General features: G+C 37.4%; 1 protein-coding gene across 4 annotated transcripts in view; it reads left to right on the forward strand.

The window, feature by feature from the left end:
- The window catches only part of Lyst (lysosomal trafficking regulator), a 164993-nt gene that overhangs the window by 22873 nt on the left and 124179 nt on the right, over positions 1 to 17941 (forward strand). For 3 of the 4 annotated variants that reach the window (XM_026788329.1, XM_005365427.3, XM_026788331.1), the window contains exons 2-4: positions 9115 to 9194; positions 10806 to 10891; positions 13376 to 13574. In XM_026788329.1, coding sequence (XP_026644130.1) covers positions 13383 to 13574 — 192 coding nt within the window. In that variant the 5' untranslated portion in view covers positions 9115 to 9194; positions 10806 to 10891; positions 13376 to 13382. The remainder of the gene's footprint in view (positions 1 to 9114; positions 9195 to 10805; positions 10892 to 13375; positions 13575 to 17941) is intronic. The other variant, XM_026788330.1, reaches the window with a different exon arrangement.

The following is a 17941-nucleotide window of genomic DNA, read 5'->3' on the forward strand; positions in this document are numbered from 1 at the left end:
GTTTTGGTAGGAAGCTCTTTTACCTACTGAACCATATCACTGGTTTATTTATTTATTTTTGTAATATTTGATTTATTTTTATGTATGTGAACCTGAGTCAATGCAAGTGCAACACATATGTGATTGTTCCCACCATATCAAAATAGAGTGTTAGAGACCCTGGAGCTTGAGTTAAAAGCGGTTGTGAGCCTCCTGATATGGGTGCTCGGAACTGAAACTGTCTCTTCTGCAAGAGCAACAAGTGCTCTTAACTGCTAAGCCATCTTTCCAGTCCTACTCATTATATTTTTAAAAAATACTAGCAATGTTGTTTTGACAAAACCTGGTCATACACATATTAATGAAACATTTGAAATATGTAATTTTAATTGTAAATGGATCTTCATGCTTGCTGCATTTTCTCAATGGTGTACTGTCATGAAAATTCACAGTCTAAAGAAACATTTAGATATTTTCTAGTTTTTATTTATTTTTCTGAATATAAGAATAGTAGTGAACAGGCTGGGCATAGTGTCACACATGTATACTGGGGACTCGGGAGCCTAGGTCAGGAGGCTGCTAAGTTTTGCAGTGACCTTGGCTGTATAGCCAGACCATTTCAAAACAGACTGAAAAACCAACAGTTGAAAAGTGTGTGCATGTGTGGATGTGTTCATAAAGGTTTGAGGAGAAATGAGCTCAAAAGTATCTTTTATTTTTAGTCTGACATTCATTCACCTATACTGTCAACATCCTAAACATTTTAGTGTTTAATGTAATTCTGTAGCCAAAATATGTATGGGTATCATAGGAGCCTGTAGTAATTGACTTCCAGTATGTAATTTATGTATAAGTTTAACTATTTTTCTTTATGTGTCTGTGTCTACATCATCATCATCATCATTATTCTGAGAAGGTGTCTCGCTAGCCCTGACTAGCCTATAATTCACGAGGCATATCTCATGTTTTAGCCTTGTAAGTACTAGGACTACACATGTGTGCCAAGCTTACCTATATTTCAACATAGTGGTAGAAACTAATTGTGATGATATACAATGTGTTGGGATTAAAAAAAAGAGTGTAGGTGAGATTTGAAAAACCTTTTCTCAGAAAATGTTTGTTTCAGTTCTTCTAACTCTGTGCTCACCTCCTGGAACTAGCAGCCTTCATGGATGGTTAAAGAGCAGTTGATTCAGCAGCTACGTCTTGATTTGACTCTGCTCTTACCTTTCTTACCTTGAAATATAACAGGAAATGCATTTTTTTTTATAATTTCTGCACCAAGTAAATTCTTCTTTCTTTAAAAGAGTAGCTAATTGTATTGCCTCTGTACACATTATAGACGAATAAGAGGAAACTAGTGCTGTCTAAACTTGCAAGGTATAGTCTAGGTTGTTTTCAGCTTCATCATGGCCATTCTGTGTAGCCTCCTAAGAGCTGACATTATAGGCTTGAGACTCCTACCTGGCTTGCAAGGTGTCTTTAAAGTTTGTGAATGTGTATGTTTAATATTTATAGACCTTATTTTGTGGAATCTTTTGCATGTATCAGAAGAACATGTAAAACATGATATTGCTATAGAAATTATTTTTATTATTTTCATTTCACATTAAGTTCAGGCTTCAAATTGTTTTATTGTTTCTTCAACAAGTATGAAGATCTATATGCCTATAATAAAGGTTTAAGAACTTCTTTAAAAGCCTGTATAGTTTTGTTTTTTTTTTAATATTTATTTATTTATTATGTATACAATATTCTGTCTGTGTGTATATCTGCAGGCCAGAAGAGGGCACCAGACCTCATTACAGATGGTTGTGAGCCACCATGTGGTTGCTGGGAATTGAACTCAGGACCTTTGGAAGAGCAGGCAATGCTCTTAACCACTTGAGCCATCTCTCCAGCCCCCCTGTATAGTTTTTAAATTATAATATTTAACATAACACAAATGATATAGAAGGATTATCCCACAGCATATACCAACTTTTATTCCAAAAGTTTTTAAAACATAGTCAATTTTGCTAAGGCTTTTGGAGTTTGTGTAGCACCTTTTTTAGTACTTGACAGTTTGCTATGAAAATTTCTTGGTTATTTTGCCTGCATGTATATCTGTGTACGACATACAGGCAGTGCTCAAAGAAGCCAGAAGAAGGTGTCAGATTCCCTGGAACTGGAGTTAACAGATGGTTATAAACTACCATGTGGATGCTAGGATTTGAACCCAGATCCTTTGGAAGAGCAACCAGTATTCTTAACCACTGTCATGTCTCTCCATTCCCTTGGTGACCCTTCTTAAGAAAATTTAATTTAGTTTATAAAGAAAGAATAATACAATTATGTGATAAAGTATGATGAATGATAATACAAAGGCACATAGAAAAAAAATTAATAATGATTTCCATGGTGAGAACAACATGATAAAACAGTGAAGCAGAATATAGGAGGTGTATGTACCTTTGGGGAGGAATTGTGGAGGAGGTGGTACTGTGTGCTAGGTGTATAGAGAGATTGGAATGACTAAATGGTGGAGGATATTGCATACTCAGATCTAACAAAGGTACTGGGGGACTTATTCCCCATGAATTAGAATGCCATTTGCAGTTTCAAGGACTCTAGTGACATTTTTTTCTTTTTCTTTTTTTTTTAATTCCTTTTTTTTTTCAATTGTAAAGATTTAGTTTGGATGGAAAACAGACCAGAGGCAGGTTGTTAGAGAGGAGATGAGAACCCAGAGGTACTTAGAAATTAGACTAGAGAAGAAGGGGCCAGATTCAGTGATGATGATAATAGCTAATAATTACTCATCTTCAGATTGTCAGGTACTTGTGTTCTGCATGAATCTTCTCATTTAATTTTAATATCCCTGCCTCACAAATAATTCTTCCTAAAAACTTACCCACATAAGAAACAAGGGATCTCCTGGGAAGAAACAAGAGCCAACTCCAAATAAAGGCTCATTCCCCAAACCTTTACTGTAAGAAGGGCTCAGGAAGAGGAATTCAAGTGCCCAGAATCTCAGAGCTAGTGAATAGTAGATCAGTAGTGCATCAACAAACAAGAAGAGAGTTGCCAAGACTTGGATGAAGCATTATTTTGGTTCCTCTTCTGAGTGACTGTCTACAAACTGGAATAAGAAGGAGGAAGATGATGGTTTGTTGAGGGTAGTCAGTAGACTGCAGAAAGATTAGTGAGTCTGACTCTGTCTCTGACACTTTGAAGCTCTATGATCTTGGACAGCTGCCTAACCTTACTGTGCTTCTGAAGGCGTAAGTCACAAACAATCCCACAGCAGTTTGGAATTATGATTAATAAGGTGGTATTTATTTAAAGGGGAAAAAACTTACAGATCACCGTCCCAGACAACAGCCCTCTGTGCAATCAGGAAGGAGTCTAGTCATCCGAAGCGGAGCAGGAAGTAAGAGAGAGCAAAGAGGGAAGACGCCCGCTTTTTTTTAGAGAGAGAGACCATGCCCCAATGGGCTGGTATCTCAGCGGCTATTGGCTGGAGGAGCGGAAGGACCTCCCACAACACCTCCCCCTTTTGTTTAAGTAAGAGAGTTATAAACTACTACGAAATTATATACAATAAGTACAAATATCCTATTCTAACTAGCTTAGGTCTTATATAATAAATAGCTTGGCCAAGTCATGAGAGGAAAGTAACTACATTTATATAGTCTTCAACCCCATCAAAGATCTGAGAAGGGAAATAATGTTACCTGGGTAATTAGGAAGTTCAGTAAAACAACTTCCAAAACATGCAACAAATCACAGAGACGAGTAGCTACCTGGAGAGATAGCATCCTCCCAGGTCGGTTACTTGTTTGTGTAAAAGAAGAACAAGAAAACATAAGGGAAATGTATCCCTCTTTCCTTTGGCATCAGATAATGATGTGATGCTTCTTGACCTTTGCCCATAGCTTGGCCCCTTTACCTGTGCTGTAACATAATCATTATTTATTTTCTCTGACTTTTCCCCTTTATTCATTCCTTCTCTTGCTGCTATGATGGTTTTTCACTTGTAGAAACAATAAATTGGCTCTTTCAGGGGAAAGAAAACAAGCAAGACTTTTGATACAGGCCGGTGAGATGGCTTTACCTGGAAATTCTAGTGACTTTGTGTGTAATCTGCAGAACCCATGTAAAGGTAGAAGGAAAGAACTAACTTCACCAAGTTGTCCTCTGACTTCCATACACACATTCCCACCTGCTATTATTTATGCACATATACATTGATTAAACAAAAATTTAGAAACCTTGAATAGCATTTGTCCTTTTTCATGATGTAGATACTCTTTCTATGGTTGAATTGCTTGGGAGAAGGGCCAGGCAGAGCCAGTCAGAGATATCTAGTTGTACCACCAGCCTGTTTCTTTCTTAGAACCTAAAAATATGACTGTGTTCTCAACAGATCTAAAACAAAAGTGAAAACTAAATGTTTTTTTAAAATATAACAAAAACCTTTCTTGACATGTGGCTTCTCTCTGTAGCATCCTTTTTTATTTTTGTTGCTAGTCTTGATTTCTCAAAAGACTAGTACATATTTAGACTATTTCCTTATTCAACCATGTTTTAGAAACTGTGGGTAGAATTAGCATGCTTGTTTTAAGAAGTTCTGGGATTGGAATGCTGACATAGTGAATTTAATTGTAGTTACTGTAGAAAAGTTCATCACTGGCCTAATGGACAGAGTTGTGGCTCACCTGCCAGGGGACCAGCGTGTTTTTCAGCACACATACCTTAGCTCTTCTGCTGTATGATGCCCAGGTGGCAACACCAACAGCTCAGCCAGCCGTTTAGAGAGTTGTTCTGACTCTCCTTCTTTCTTCCCAATGCAATCTATCATCAGAATTCTGCTTGTTAAAATTATACTCTTCTACTTACCTAGGAAAAAAAGGTCCCACCTTTTACTTGAAATATTACAGCAGTATCCATATTGGTTTACATGGTGCTAGGTTTTTTCCCCTGAAATATTACTTCTACCATGCTACAAGAATGATCTATCTACTCAACATTAGCTGTGCTACTCTAGCTGGACTTTCTGTCACCTGTGTCATGGCTGTCAGGCCTATTCATCAGAATTTTCTAGGAAGTTTTTTAAGCATGTTGATGTTGGGCCTTCTTCAGTTTAGATTAGTCTTTGAAGGTTAAAACATGGCAATTCTGTAGATGATTCTGAGACCCACTAGCCAATAGATTAAATTCTTGGTATAATGTCCAAATTCTCTCCCCCATCTGGTTTCCACCTACAATTCCATCATCATTTTTCCTCTATCTTACAGTACAATTATGATACCAAACTTAGTATAATGTACTCAGTGACTTAACTTGAACTGCTCTTTCTGTCTGTAATATTTTTCTTTCCTCATTTTATCATTTGTCCGTCTTCTACTTAAAGATCCTTTAGCCTAAAGATTGCCTCTCTCAGGAACTTCCTGGACTCAAATTTGAGTCAGGTGTCCTTAGCAGTATTCAGGGTCCTCTGTTCTGGCTCTCCTTTATCACTGTATTGTGAGCTTATTGAGTAGAGACCAAGATTTGTGTGTGTGCGTGTGTTGTATTCCTTTTTTACATGTTTTTAAAAAGTATATTTATTTATTTATTTATTTGTAAATTTTAGTGATGTGCATCCCATGGCACTTGCATAAAGGCTGGAGCACAACTTGCTGGAGTTAGTTCTTTCCTTGTACCTCTTGAGTTCCTGAAATTGAAGTTAGGTCATCAGGCTCGATAACAAGCACCTTTATCTACTTTTTGCTGACCCAGTTGATATTCTTAATTCAGTACCAACTAGATCTTCTGTAATTATAAACAGGAAGAACATGGAACTAGGCTGATGTGTTAAATTAGTTCTTGTCTCTGACAAATACTTGAGAGAAACAATTTAAAAGGAGAAAAGATTTATTTGGGTTGTAGTTTCAGAGGTTTCAGTTGATGGCTAACTTGTCTCATTGCTTTGTTTCTGAGGCAAGGCAGAAAACCATGGTGGGCAGGACCATATTAAATAAAGTCTGCTTACTTCATGGTAACTAGGAAGCAGAGGTATCAGGAAGGGGTCTTGATACCAAGATACTCCCTTCCTCCAGCTAGCTTTGCTGTTCAGTTTTACTACCTCCTGAGAGTCTGTTGAATCTTGGATCTATCAGTGGATTAAACCATTGATTGGGTCAGAGCCCTCCAGATCCAGTTGTCTCTGGAAAAATCGTCAGATATGCTTATGCTGAGAGGTGTGTCTTACTGGCCATGTCCCAATCCAGTCAAATTGACAAGATTAACCACCATAGCTAGGATACAGCAAACTAAGGTATGGAGCAGCAGAGACTGGAGACATGACTCAGCAGGTAGAAACATTTGCCACAGGAGCCTGATGATCTGACTTCCATCCCTAGAACCCTTGTAAAGGTGGAAGGAAAACTGACTTTACAAAATTATCCTCTGATTTCTACATGTGTGCCATGGCATGTGTTTGAATGAGAATGACCTCCATAGGCTCATATTTGAATACTTGGTTCTTGATTGGTAATACTGTTTAGAAAGGGCGTGGCCTTCATAGAAAAGATGTGTCACCTGGGGTTTTCAAAAATCCACACCGTTACCAGTTAGCGCTCTCTCTGCCTCCTGCTTGTGGATCAGATGTAAGCTGTTAGCTACTGCTCCAGGGCCATGTCTGCCTGCCTGCAGCTGTACTTTCTGTCATGATGGTCACGGGCTCACTCTCTGAAGTCATAAATTCCAATAAACTTTTCTGTAAGTTGCCTTGGTCATGTTATCCCTTCACAGCAATAAAAAAAGTAACTAAGACATACTGTTTACATGCAATAATAATAAAACTGAAATTAAAAATATGAAGTTTGTAAGGTGTAAAGAGATAAGGTGGTAATAAATAGATAAATAAGGTACCATGGATATAAATTCTGGAAACAAAAGTGATCATACAGTAGTCATAGCTTTTATGGAACAACTGGAAATATGTAAAGGAAAAAAGATAGGGATATAAATTAGGTAAATGGACTGACTTTAAAATAGCATGTGCAGAAGGAGGAAAGAAGGATATGAAACCAAATAATATACACATACAGACACAAAAGAGAAATACATCCCAATAGAATAAAGAACTGAGATTTTGAAACAGGTTAATCTGACCTTTTTACTTTGTAAAAAAGAGAATGAAAATTACAAATACATGTTGATATTCAGTTATGCCAGCAGCATTTGTTGAAGATGCTTTCTTTTTTCTATTGTATAAGTTTAGCTTCTTTGTCAAAAAATAGGTGTTCATAGGTGTGTGGATTAATATCCAGGTCTTCAATTCAATTCCATTGGTCAGTCTCTTTTTTATGCTAATACCAACTTGTTTACATTATTGTAGCTCTATAATAGAGCTTGATGACAGGGATGGTGATGCCTCTGGAAGTTCCTTTATTGTATAGAATTGTTTTGGCTATCCTGGGTTTTTTTGTTTTTCCATATGAAGTTGTTATTGTTCTTTCAAGGTCTGTGAAGAATTGTGTTGGATTGCATTGATGGGGATTGCATTGAATCTATAGATTGCTTTTGGGAGGATTGCCATTTTTATTATGTTAATCCTACCTATCCAAGAGCATGGGAGATCTTTCCATTTTCTGGTATCTTCTTCAAATTTTTTTCTTCAAAGATTTAAAGTTCTTGTCAAACAGGTCTTTCACTTTTTTGGTTAGTGTTACCCCAAGATATTTTATGCTATTGGCTATTGTGAAGGGTGATGTTTCTCTGATTTCTTTCTCAGCTTCTTTATCATTTGTATATAGATGAGCAAAGAGGTCAAGACTATGATGGGTACACCCACAGAAACAGTTTACCTGAGCTAATGAGAGCTCACCAACTCCAGCTGTACAGGGAAGGAACAAGCATAGGTTCAAACTAGTCCCTCTGGGCAGACTGAGGAGCCACTGCCAGTGGGACCAGGATTTATCCCTACTGCTTGTACTGGCTTTTTGGGAACCTACTTTCTTTGAATGGATACCTTGCTCAGCCTAGATATAGTAGGGAGGTCCAAAGCAATGTGCCTTACCCTCTATGAGGAGTGGATGGGGATGTGGTGGTGAGGAGGTAGGTGAAGGGAGTGGGAACTGGGATTGGTATGTAAAATAAAAAAGATAGTTTGTTTTCTTTTTAAAAATAATAAAAAAGAAAAGAGTAAAAAAAAAAGAAAATTACAAACGAATTGTTAAAAAACTGACCTTGTAATTGGATTCAAAGAACAAACAAAAGTTCCCAGCTTTAGTTCTTTGTCTTCTCTAACACAGAGAGAATGACCTATAAGCAGACTAATGAAGGTAAAAGTAAGACAGATAAAAGGGAGACAGAGGCAGATGTATCTCTGTGAGTTCAAGGCCTTCCTGGGCTACACAAGATCAATGTAGAAACAGATCCAGGTCGTGGTGGCTCATATCGTTAATCCCAGCACTAGAGAGGAATATAAACTGGAATGAGACAGAAACTTGCTCTCTTTCAGTTTTAGGATTTCTTAGAGGTAAGAGCTCTCTAGTGGTTTGAACCCCAATATCTATCTGTCTCTGGGTTTTTATTATTTATTTATTTATTTATTGATTGATTTTCGAGACAGGGTTTCTCCGTAGCTTTTGGTTCCTGTCATGGAACTAGCTCTTCTAGACCAGGCTGGCCTCAAACTCACAGAGATCCGCTTGCCTCTGCCTCCCGAGTGCTGGGATTAAAGGCGTGCGCCACCACCGCCCGGCTTATTTATTTATTTTTATTATTTTGTTTTATTATTTTTTATTACCACGTGCAAAGTTGCAAAACTTAAAAGAATATAGACTTCAGTGAAATTGACATTACCCTCACAAAATTTCAGAGATGACTTTAAAGTATTGGTAGTCCCTCTGGGCTTTAAAATGCACATGGGGAAGGTAAGTAGTTTGTATGGGTTCTCTAAGAATTTTTTCTAGATGATGCTAGTCACCCTGCTCCCCCATCCCCTTTGAAGGCAGATGATGTTGCAGCTGTAATGTATGTAGAGTTCTGTGGGCAATTAGCTGAGTTGTTGTTGTACTGTTCACTGGTAGTGTGGGCTGCATCTATTCTCTGACTCACACAAAGCTCCATGTAGTCTCACATGGCTCCTTGTTCCTTTTCCAGCCTGCTTTGTCTTCTAGAGCGTAGAATAATGTGTGAAGACATTATTATAATAATGAAGACTGTTTGCCAACACACTCAAGGTAACTTTTTGGATTTAAGTATTTTAAAACATTTAAAGATCACTTTTAGTTTTCTAAAAATCTTGCTATTAAAAATAATCCCTTATAGCCAATAAAGAAACATTTCCCCATGTCTTTCTGATAACGACTATAAGAGAACAGAAAGCTAAACAGAAGCATCTTGTTGCTCTCAGAAGCAGGAAATTTTCCTTAGCATTCTGGAAGTAGCCTTTATTGTATTATATCCAGAAGAATTTCATTTCATTTAAAGAATTCAAACAAAACAAGGAATTCAAGAATATGATATTTGGTGGGACTTTATCATTATTTGGTTTTGGGGTTTTGAGTTCTCATATATCTTCAAATACCTTTCACACTGACAGGAGAGTTATAAATTGTCTGTAGAGACATTGAGTTGTATGTGGGTGGTATCCAACCATTCTCTAGATTCTGTTTAGCATTCTTGTCTCATTCTCCTTTGTGGTTAATTTGTGTTTATGTGGAGGTAGCAGTTGGAAAAGGAACAGTAGAGTGTTGTGGCTATGTTTACAGCTCTATATTCCAGGATTTCCTTCATCAAGGCTCAGTTCTTGAAGTTAGGCATTTATTTCTTTATTTTCATTCTTAATTTTTTTATTAATTAAGAATTTTATGCTTGCATATATTGTTTTGATCAAGTTCACATCCCATTCCTTCTCCTCCATTTTCTCCCTTACCCCCCCTCCCACCACATCCCTCCCAATTTCATATGTTCTATTTCTCTTTTTTAAACCCAGAGTTCACTTAGTGTTGCTGGTATGCATAAGTGTAGGGTCATCTACTGGAATATACAGAATCTCTCAGATACCACGTCCTTGAAGAGAAGTTACTCTTCTTTTTCTAGCAGTCATTACTTGTCAGTAGGTCTTCAGGGGTAGAAGTTCCTGACCACCTCCTCCCTTCATTCCGGGTCTTTGTCTGGCTTGATCTTGTGCAGGTCTTGAACCACTGTCAATTTCTCTGTGGAACCTCCCTGTTGTATGAAGGAAAATACTGGCTATAGTCACCTGCTGCTTCTTTTTCTTCTTACAACCTTTCCATCTCCTCTTCTTCCATCCCTGTGCCTTGGGAGGAGGGGGGTGTGGTATATATAAATGTGCCATTTAGATCCACAGTCTCTTATTCTCTGCATATTGGGCAGTTATGGCTCTTTGTGTTAAATTGTTACCTACTCCAAAAGAGGCGTTTCTCTGGTCAGGGTCAAGAGATACACTAATCTGTTGTTATAACAATTAGGCTTTAGGAACCGGTGCTACCTGTATGAGACACACAGCTCTGTCCCAGTCTCAGTTTGGGTGGGTAGGGGCTGGGGTTGCCCTCTACCTGTACTACCTGTATAAGGTGTGGAGCTTTGCCCTGTTCTCAGGTCAGTGGTGGGTGAGTGGGCAGAACTACCTGTGAGGTGCTTTTAAGAGGTTCTCAGCTAACTAGGATTTTTTTTTCTTTGAAGTGTGCTCTTGAGATCATGAATAATTTGTTGCCAGTTATATATATATCACATATAAAAACTGGCTGATGATATTTTGCAAGAACTTTTTAGCATTATTTGTGGTTTATTATTGCTGCTAATGTATTTGCATCTTTTTCTTACAGGTGAAGCCTTTTGCTGAGACAGTTTCATCTAGTTCATGAACCAAAATATTAGACATTCTGAATGTTACAGAAGTGTTGAAAGACTGGTAAGTAGAGTAATATTAGCAGTCAGAAGTCTGGGGTCAAGGTGAAATTTTGGAGTTAATATAGTTAAACAATTAGATTCTCTATAGGAAAGGTGTATATTTAGATTGTATAGTTAGTATTTTTATAGCTATGAGCATGTGTAACCTGTAAAAACATGAATAGTAATAAGTACCAGCTAGTGTGGATGTAGCTTTCCTGTGCTGTAAATCTTTGTTTCTTTACACATATACATACACATTCACAAACTCACCTGAGCATCTTGAATGCTAACACCGATTCTGGGTGTTGGCTGTAATCTCATGTTCTATATCTTTTTAAAACATTTGTGTGTAGTATATGTGTATTTTTGTGTATATGCTCACATTATGTATTCTTTATACTTTTCTGAGTATATGAAATATTAGAAAATATATGCCCATCTGCTCAGCTGATATTCAGAATGGCTGGAAAATATTCAGGTATATTCAACATTTATTCAAGGAAATAATGAACAAAATAGAAATACCCTCTAATGACCTACTAGCGTTGTGTTCTGTTTGTGTGCAGTTAGGATGTCACTGTTGTATGATTACTGCATCGGAGAATTCAGAACTTTGGCAATTTGTACATAATGGTAATTTGTTGCCTGGCATAGTCACTCTAGTCAGTGATGATATATTCTTTAAAAATGTAAAACAGACCAGGTTGTGGTGGTGCACACCCTTAGTCCCAGCACTCAGGAGGCAGAGGCAGGCGGATCTGTGAGTTTCAGGACAGCCAGGGCTACAGAGAAACCCTGTCAGGGTAGAGGTTGGGTAGAGAAAGTAAAACAGTGAACCTTGGTGTTCTCATTGTAACATAACTGTGTAAAATAATAAAATTGTTAATTAACTTGATTTGAACATTCCATAGTGTATTTGATAGGTATGTTTTAAAATATTGTGTTTTGTACAATAAGTGAAATTTTGTCAGTTTAAAAAAATAAAGAGTAAGAACTTTCAGGAAAAGTTTTTTTTTTAAATATTTGAATACTTTCTTGTATTATATATGTGCACCATGTGTTTGCCTGGTGCTGTAGAGCCCAGAAGAGGGTGCATTATCCCCTGGGACTGCAATTACAGAAGGTTTTTAGGTGCCACGTGGGTTCTGGGAGCCAAATATAGGTCCTCTGCAAGAGCAGCAAGTGCTCTTTAAATGCTCAGCCTTCTCTCAGTCCTCCAAGTTACTTCTAGCCATAAGATAAAACTGTTCTGAAGCTCTTTGAGTACTATGTTGTTTATGATTTTTCTTTTCTGAGTGTACATTTTTCTGTCTTCATTCCCTGCATGTTTTACCTTGCTATTTTCCTTAATGCTAAAGTAACACATTGCTTTTAATTTGGCTAAAAGTGGCATAAGCTAGGCAGCTAAAGTTCTTCAGTTCTTACCTGACAGGAATCACTTCCTACATTAACTAAGTATTGGAGTTTTAGGAGAGTAAGCCAATGCCCGGGTAATATCAAGAGAAAAATTCTATGTTTGTCGGGGTCCAGCCCCAACATAAATCATTTATTACCAGCATAGAGGTGTGAGAATATTAAAGACACAGTTCACTTGACAGTTTCGGGAGGGAGTTTCAGTGATCATTCAAATCCTGAAATCGCCCGCGTTTATTTTTCAAACAGTTTTTATATCAGCATAAACTGAGGGGGAAGGTAACAAAAACTTCATTAACATTCTGTTTCCTAGGTAGTGGGGAATGACTTAAGTCACGTCTTGCTTATGTTCATTTTGTCACCTAGGCTGAAAACGCCTCTTCCCCAGGTGACCTCATAATTACAATAAAAGGAGTAGAACGACAATTGCATATCCTGATCACTTTCAGGATGGCACTGGCTTGGCTTTACTACCAAAGGAGCAGTGCCAGATGTACTGGTTAGTCTCCAACCCTCAGACAAATGTGGGAAATGGCCTGCATTCTCGGCTCCCACATATGTTATGTTCTATTATTTATCCTATAGTTTAAGATTTATTTGTTTTCATTTTGTGTGCACGAGTGTCTTGTCTGCACAGTCCCCTGGAACTGGAGTTACAAGGCAATTATGAGTTGCCATATGGATATGATGGGGACTGAATCCGTGTCCTCTACAGGAGCAGTAAGGGTTCTTAACCACTGAACCATTTCTGTAACCTTCAGTTTATATTTTTAAAAGAGCCATTTATCTGTTTTAAATATGCAAAGTAATTGTTTAGTCTATGTAAGAGAGAAAGTCAGAACCTCCCTTTAACTATCACCTGTGTCTTCTCTCAAGCGGTGTCACTTATGCCTGCCTATCTGTGCCAAGGTTTCAAACCCTGGACTAGTACTGCCATGTAGGCTTTACCTAATGAGGTCAGAACTGTGCCTGAGAGTAATAGAGAGCTAGGGATTGATATATAACAATCTTAAGTCACTCTACAAATCACATACATTTAAAGGTAAATTTATATTCATTTGAAAACTTTTATATTCTTTTCATTTTATAGCTCTGTCATGAGTACTGACAGTAACTCATTGGCACGTGAATTTCTGATTGATGTCAACCAGCTCTGCAATGCCGTGGTCCAGAGAGTGGAGGCCAGGGAAGAAGAAGAAGAGGAGACACACATGGCAACACTTGGACAGTACCTTGTCCATGGTCGAGGATTTCTGTTACTTACCAAGCTAAATTCTATCATTGACCAGGTAATGTCAAACAATTGTTAATCAGTCTGTTAGTCCTGGTCATCAGTTAGTAACTTGTAGATTCTATACTTTCTGAGAAATCTCTTTGAGTTAAAGTCCTATCTGTTAGGTATTTAAGATGAGCCTCTCTGCCGACACAAATAATTCCAATAAAGACCAAATTAAACCGAGTTAAAAGATTAATGGAATGCTCCCGGGTGGTCCTGGGAAAGCATGGAGAGAGGAAGAGAGAATAGGGGAGACCACGCAAAACCCAGAGACCACATGTTCATTCTCTGAGGGGGGGGGCAGTCTAAATAGCCTGTGGGAGTGGTCTTGACCTTCCCTGGGGAGGGGTTACTGTTTGGCAGGCTTTCATGACCCTCCCTGGGGAGGGGTATTATGCCAGGAGCCAGGGGTGAAGCCCCCAGGCAAACAATCCAGACTTTTTGTATAAAGGGGTGTTAGGAAGCTGGGGTGATGCTTCTGACCAAACACTATTTTTCACATTATTCCAACATAAAATTTAGCCCCATAAGTGGAAATATTATTTATTTGGATACTTTTTAAACTGTCTAAAAAAAATCTTAGAATTTTAAAAAGTGACCTTTTTTTTCTAAAGAAGTTTCATATATATGCCTTTTGCAGTTGGTTTGAATACTTCAGTAATAATCTACAAGTCACCAATAATATATTGTTATTATATAAAGAAAGAAATACTAGCACTCCCCTTGGTGTCATTTAACCAAAATCAAGGCCATATTTGAATTCTCTACTTCATGCTCCCTACATCTTTCATCCCCTCTCTTTCTACTGCATAAGTCTGAATCTATGATGCTTAAAGTTTGCCCTATAAATCTGTCCCTGTATCTGTGTATAACTCTGTGTGACTATCCCTGCCAAAGGGTTTTGTTCTGTCTTTATTGAACAGCACAGAAGGTATCACATGGGGAAAGAGTGAGAGATACTTTACAGAAATCTTTAGCAGAGTTTTACAAGGGATCAGGTATAGAGTCCAGTTAACCTCAACTGACCCAGATAACAGACAGTATCCCTGCCTTGAGCTCTCCTTGTTAGCTAGCCTCCCCGGGTCTGTGGATTGTAGCGAGGTTATCCTTTCCTTTACAGCTAATATCCACTTATGAGTGAGTCCCTACCATGTTTGTCTTTCTGGGTCTGGGTTACCTCACTCAGGATGATTTTTTTTCCAGTTCTAACCATTTGCCTACAAATTTCATGATGTATTTTTTTTTAACAGTTTACTAATACTTCATTGTGCCAGTGTACCACATTTTCTTTATCCATTCCTTGGTCATCTGGGTTGTTTCCAGTTTCTGGCTATTACAAATAAAGCTGCTATGAACATAGTTAAGGAAGTGTCCTTGTGGTATGATGGAGCATCCTTTGGGTATATGCCCAAGAGTGATATAGCAGGATCTTGAGGTATATTGATTCCAATTTTCTGAGAAACTGGGTGTCTATCCATTTTATAAGTTTGCTTTCAACCTCTATTTTTTCTGCTTTCAGCAAATGATTATTAGAGCATTCTTGGAAAAGTGCACAATTTAGGGTTACAGTTATGCATTAGTTTAGGTTATGAAAGTTGATTACATGGGAAATCCACAGCAAGTAAAGTTGATTGTTAAATTATTCTCTTAAAGGCAGGTAAACAGTTTGAGTATACAGTAGAATAGCAATTTTAAGTCTTTTTTTGTTGTTTTTTGAGACAGGGTCTCCCTGTGTAGCTGTGACTGTTCAGGAACTTACTGTGTAGAGCAGGCTGTTCTTGAACTTGCCAAGACGTACCTGCCTCTGCCTCCCAAGTGTTGGGATAAAGACATGCACCACTATATCCTTGATATAGGATTCCCCTCTATATACTGTGAATACATTTTACTACCATTGGTTAATAAAGAATCTGTTTTGGCCTGTGGCAGGTCAGAATAAAGCTAGATGAGAAATCCTAACAGAGATACATAGAGAGAGTAGGTGGAGTCAAAGAGATGCCAAAAGACACCAAAGGAGGCAGATGTTGGAACCTTACTGATAGGCCACAACCTCATGGCAACAGAATAATAGAAATGGCTTAATTTAAGAAGTAAGAGTTAGTTAATAAGAATCCTGAGCTAATAGGCCAAACAGTGTTGTAATTTAATATAGTTTCTGTGTGATTATTAAGGTCTGGGTGGCTGGGAAACCAAAAAGCAGTCTCCATTTACATGTCCTGACCCAGTGTTAAGTCTTAGGTGACCTCAAGGTGTATTATTAACTCTGGTTGTGAGGTTCATCAAAAGTTCTAATCTTGTAGAATGTAAGAAGTATTTTCTTAATAGTGAATCACCACAGCTTTTGACTCTAATAGCATGAGATTATCCTGCTTATTAGTAGAAACATAGGATTATAGTTCAGAAAAAGAGTTTATGCTTTCAGTAAAGATCAGAATGCAGTTTTAAAAGTTTAATATGAGTTATATTTAGGGAACATGCAAATTGTAGAGTGAAATAATCTTTCAACTTGTAGACATTCAGTTTTTTAAATTATACTTTTTTCTCTTTCTGCTCATATGCTTCTTTTCCTTCTTCCCTTACCACCCTCATGTTATTGGAAACAAGGTTTTGCTTTGTTATCCTCGATGGGTTAGAACTCATTCTATAGCTCAGGCCAGCATAGAACTGTTATTCCTCCTGCCTCAGCTTCCTGGGTACTAGGAGTATAGGTATGTAACATCACATCCAACTTTTCTTTTTAAAGATACTATATAAAAAGCACCAGACATATAATGCACTTACCAAATCTAATAAAATATATATAATACTTCTGCTTAGAATTCTATTAAACATTATTTTAAGAACCTAAAGGATATATAATTAAGTAGAAAATGATTAAATTTTCCTGTGTTAAAAGAATCAGCACTGTAAAGATACATGTTTTCTCCAGATTGACCTATACCTTCCAATATAATCCTAATCAAAATCTCTAGCTTTTCAACTAACTCTGTTATGGAGATTTAGTTCATATATTATAATCTTTATTTCATATGCAAAATTCAGATGTGTTTAGGACACTCAGAAATATGTGCACCATCACTATAGCCAATCTTAGAACACCCTCATTATCTCAAAAGGAAACCTGTAATCTAGCCATCCTCTTCCACTCTCCTCCTAGCCCTAAGCTACCACTAATCTGCTTTTTGTGGCTGCTGATTTTATTTTCCCTTATAATCCATGAAATATCCTTTAATGTATTATTAAAATGTCTAAAATCATCCAAGTCATAACAGCAGTAATAGTTTTTCAGGTAATGTTTTGCCAGGTTTTAGGATTAAAGATTCTAAATGAATTTGAAATGGTAACTTATAGTTTGTTTAAATTACTTTATTTTGTGTGTATGGATGTTTTGCCTGCATGCATGTCTGTGCACCATGTATATACCTGGCACCCACAGAGACCAGAGAGGGCATCAGATCAGCTGTCACTATAGTGACAGATGGTTGTGAGCAGCCATCTGGGGCTGGGTATTGAATCCGGGTACTCTGGAAGAGTAGCTAGTGCTTCTAACTACTGAGCCGTCTCTCCAGCTGCATAGTTTTATTTGTATTTAACTGACAACCAAAGGTGCTGAGCACCTTTTCTTATATGCTCATTGACCATATCCATACTTTTTTAGTCATTCTTTTCAAGTTATTTATCTTTTTGTTGTTGTTGTTTGGGACCTTTTTTTTTTTTTTGAGACAGGGTTTCTCTGTATAACACTGGCTGTCCTAGAACTCACTCTATAGATAGGATGGCCTTGAACTCAGAGATTCACCTGCCTCTGCCTCCGGAGTGCTGGTATTAAAGATGTGTACCACCACTGCCCATTATATGTCATTTTTAAGGCCAAACTCTTTGTTTATTATCAAATTATGCTGTATTTAAGTCTGTTGGATTGCAAAAAGATAGGTCCCTTTGTGAAATAGTGTTTAATATGTAGCTAAATGACTAAAACTACTTGAGCTTTAATTGCAATAATGTTTTCCCTATGCAATAATTTTTTATCCCTTCTTTCTCCCTAGTCACTCTTTGGAATATTTATAACATTGACAGTAGGGAAGTAGATGTTGTCTTTGGAGTGCAAACAAATAACCATTTTAAAAATAGTTTATATTTGATTATTTTGGTTAGTGGAGAATGACGATTTGAGTCTTTAAGGGAAATTAATTGAACAAAACACCCTCTTTAAAGATGGAATCAGAATAGACACAAAAATGCATATTACAGAGTGGACTGTAGCTTCTATATGAAGTAGGGGCATTTCTTGAGTATTTGGGGGATGGGGTGATTTATGTCCTTCTTCATCCACTATAAACCCTTTTTGTTTTACCAATATCTAATATAAAGAATTATATA

This window comes from Microtus ochrogaster, unplaced genomic scaffold (genome assembly GCF_000317375.1).
Source record: "Microtus ochrogaster isolate Prairie Vole_2 unplaced genomic scaffold, MicOch1.0 UNK2, whole genome shotgun sequence".
Classification (NCBI taxonomy): domain Eukaryota; kingdom Metazoa; phylum Chordata; class Mammalia; order Rodentia; family Cricetidae; genus Microtus; species Microtus ochrogaster.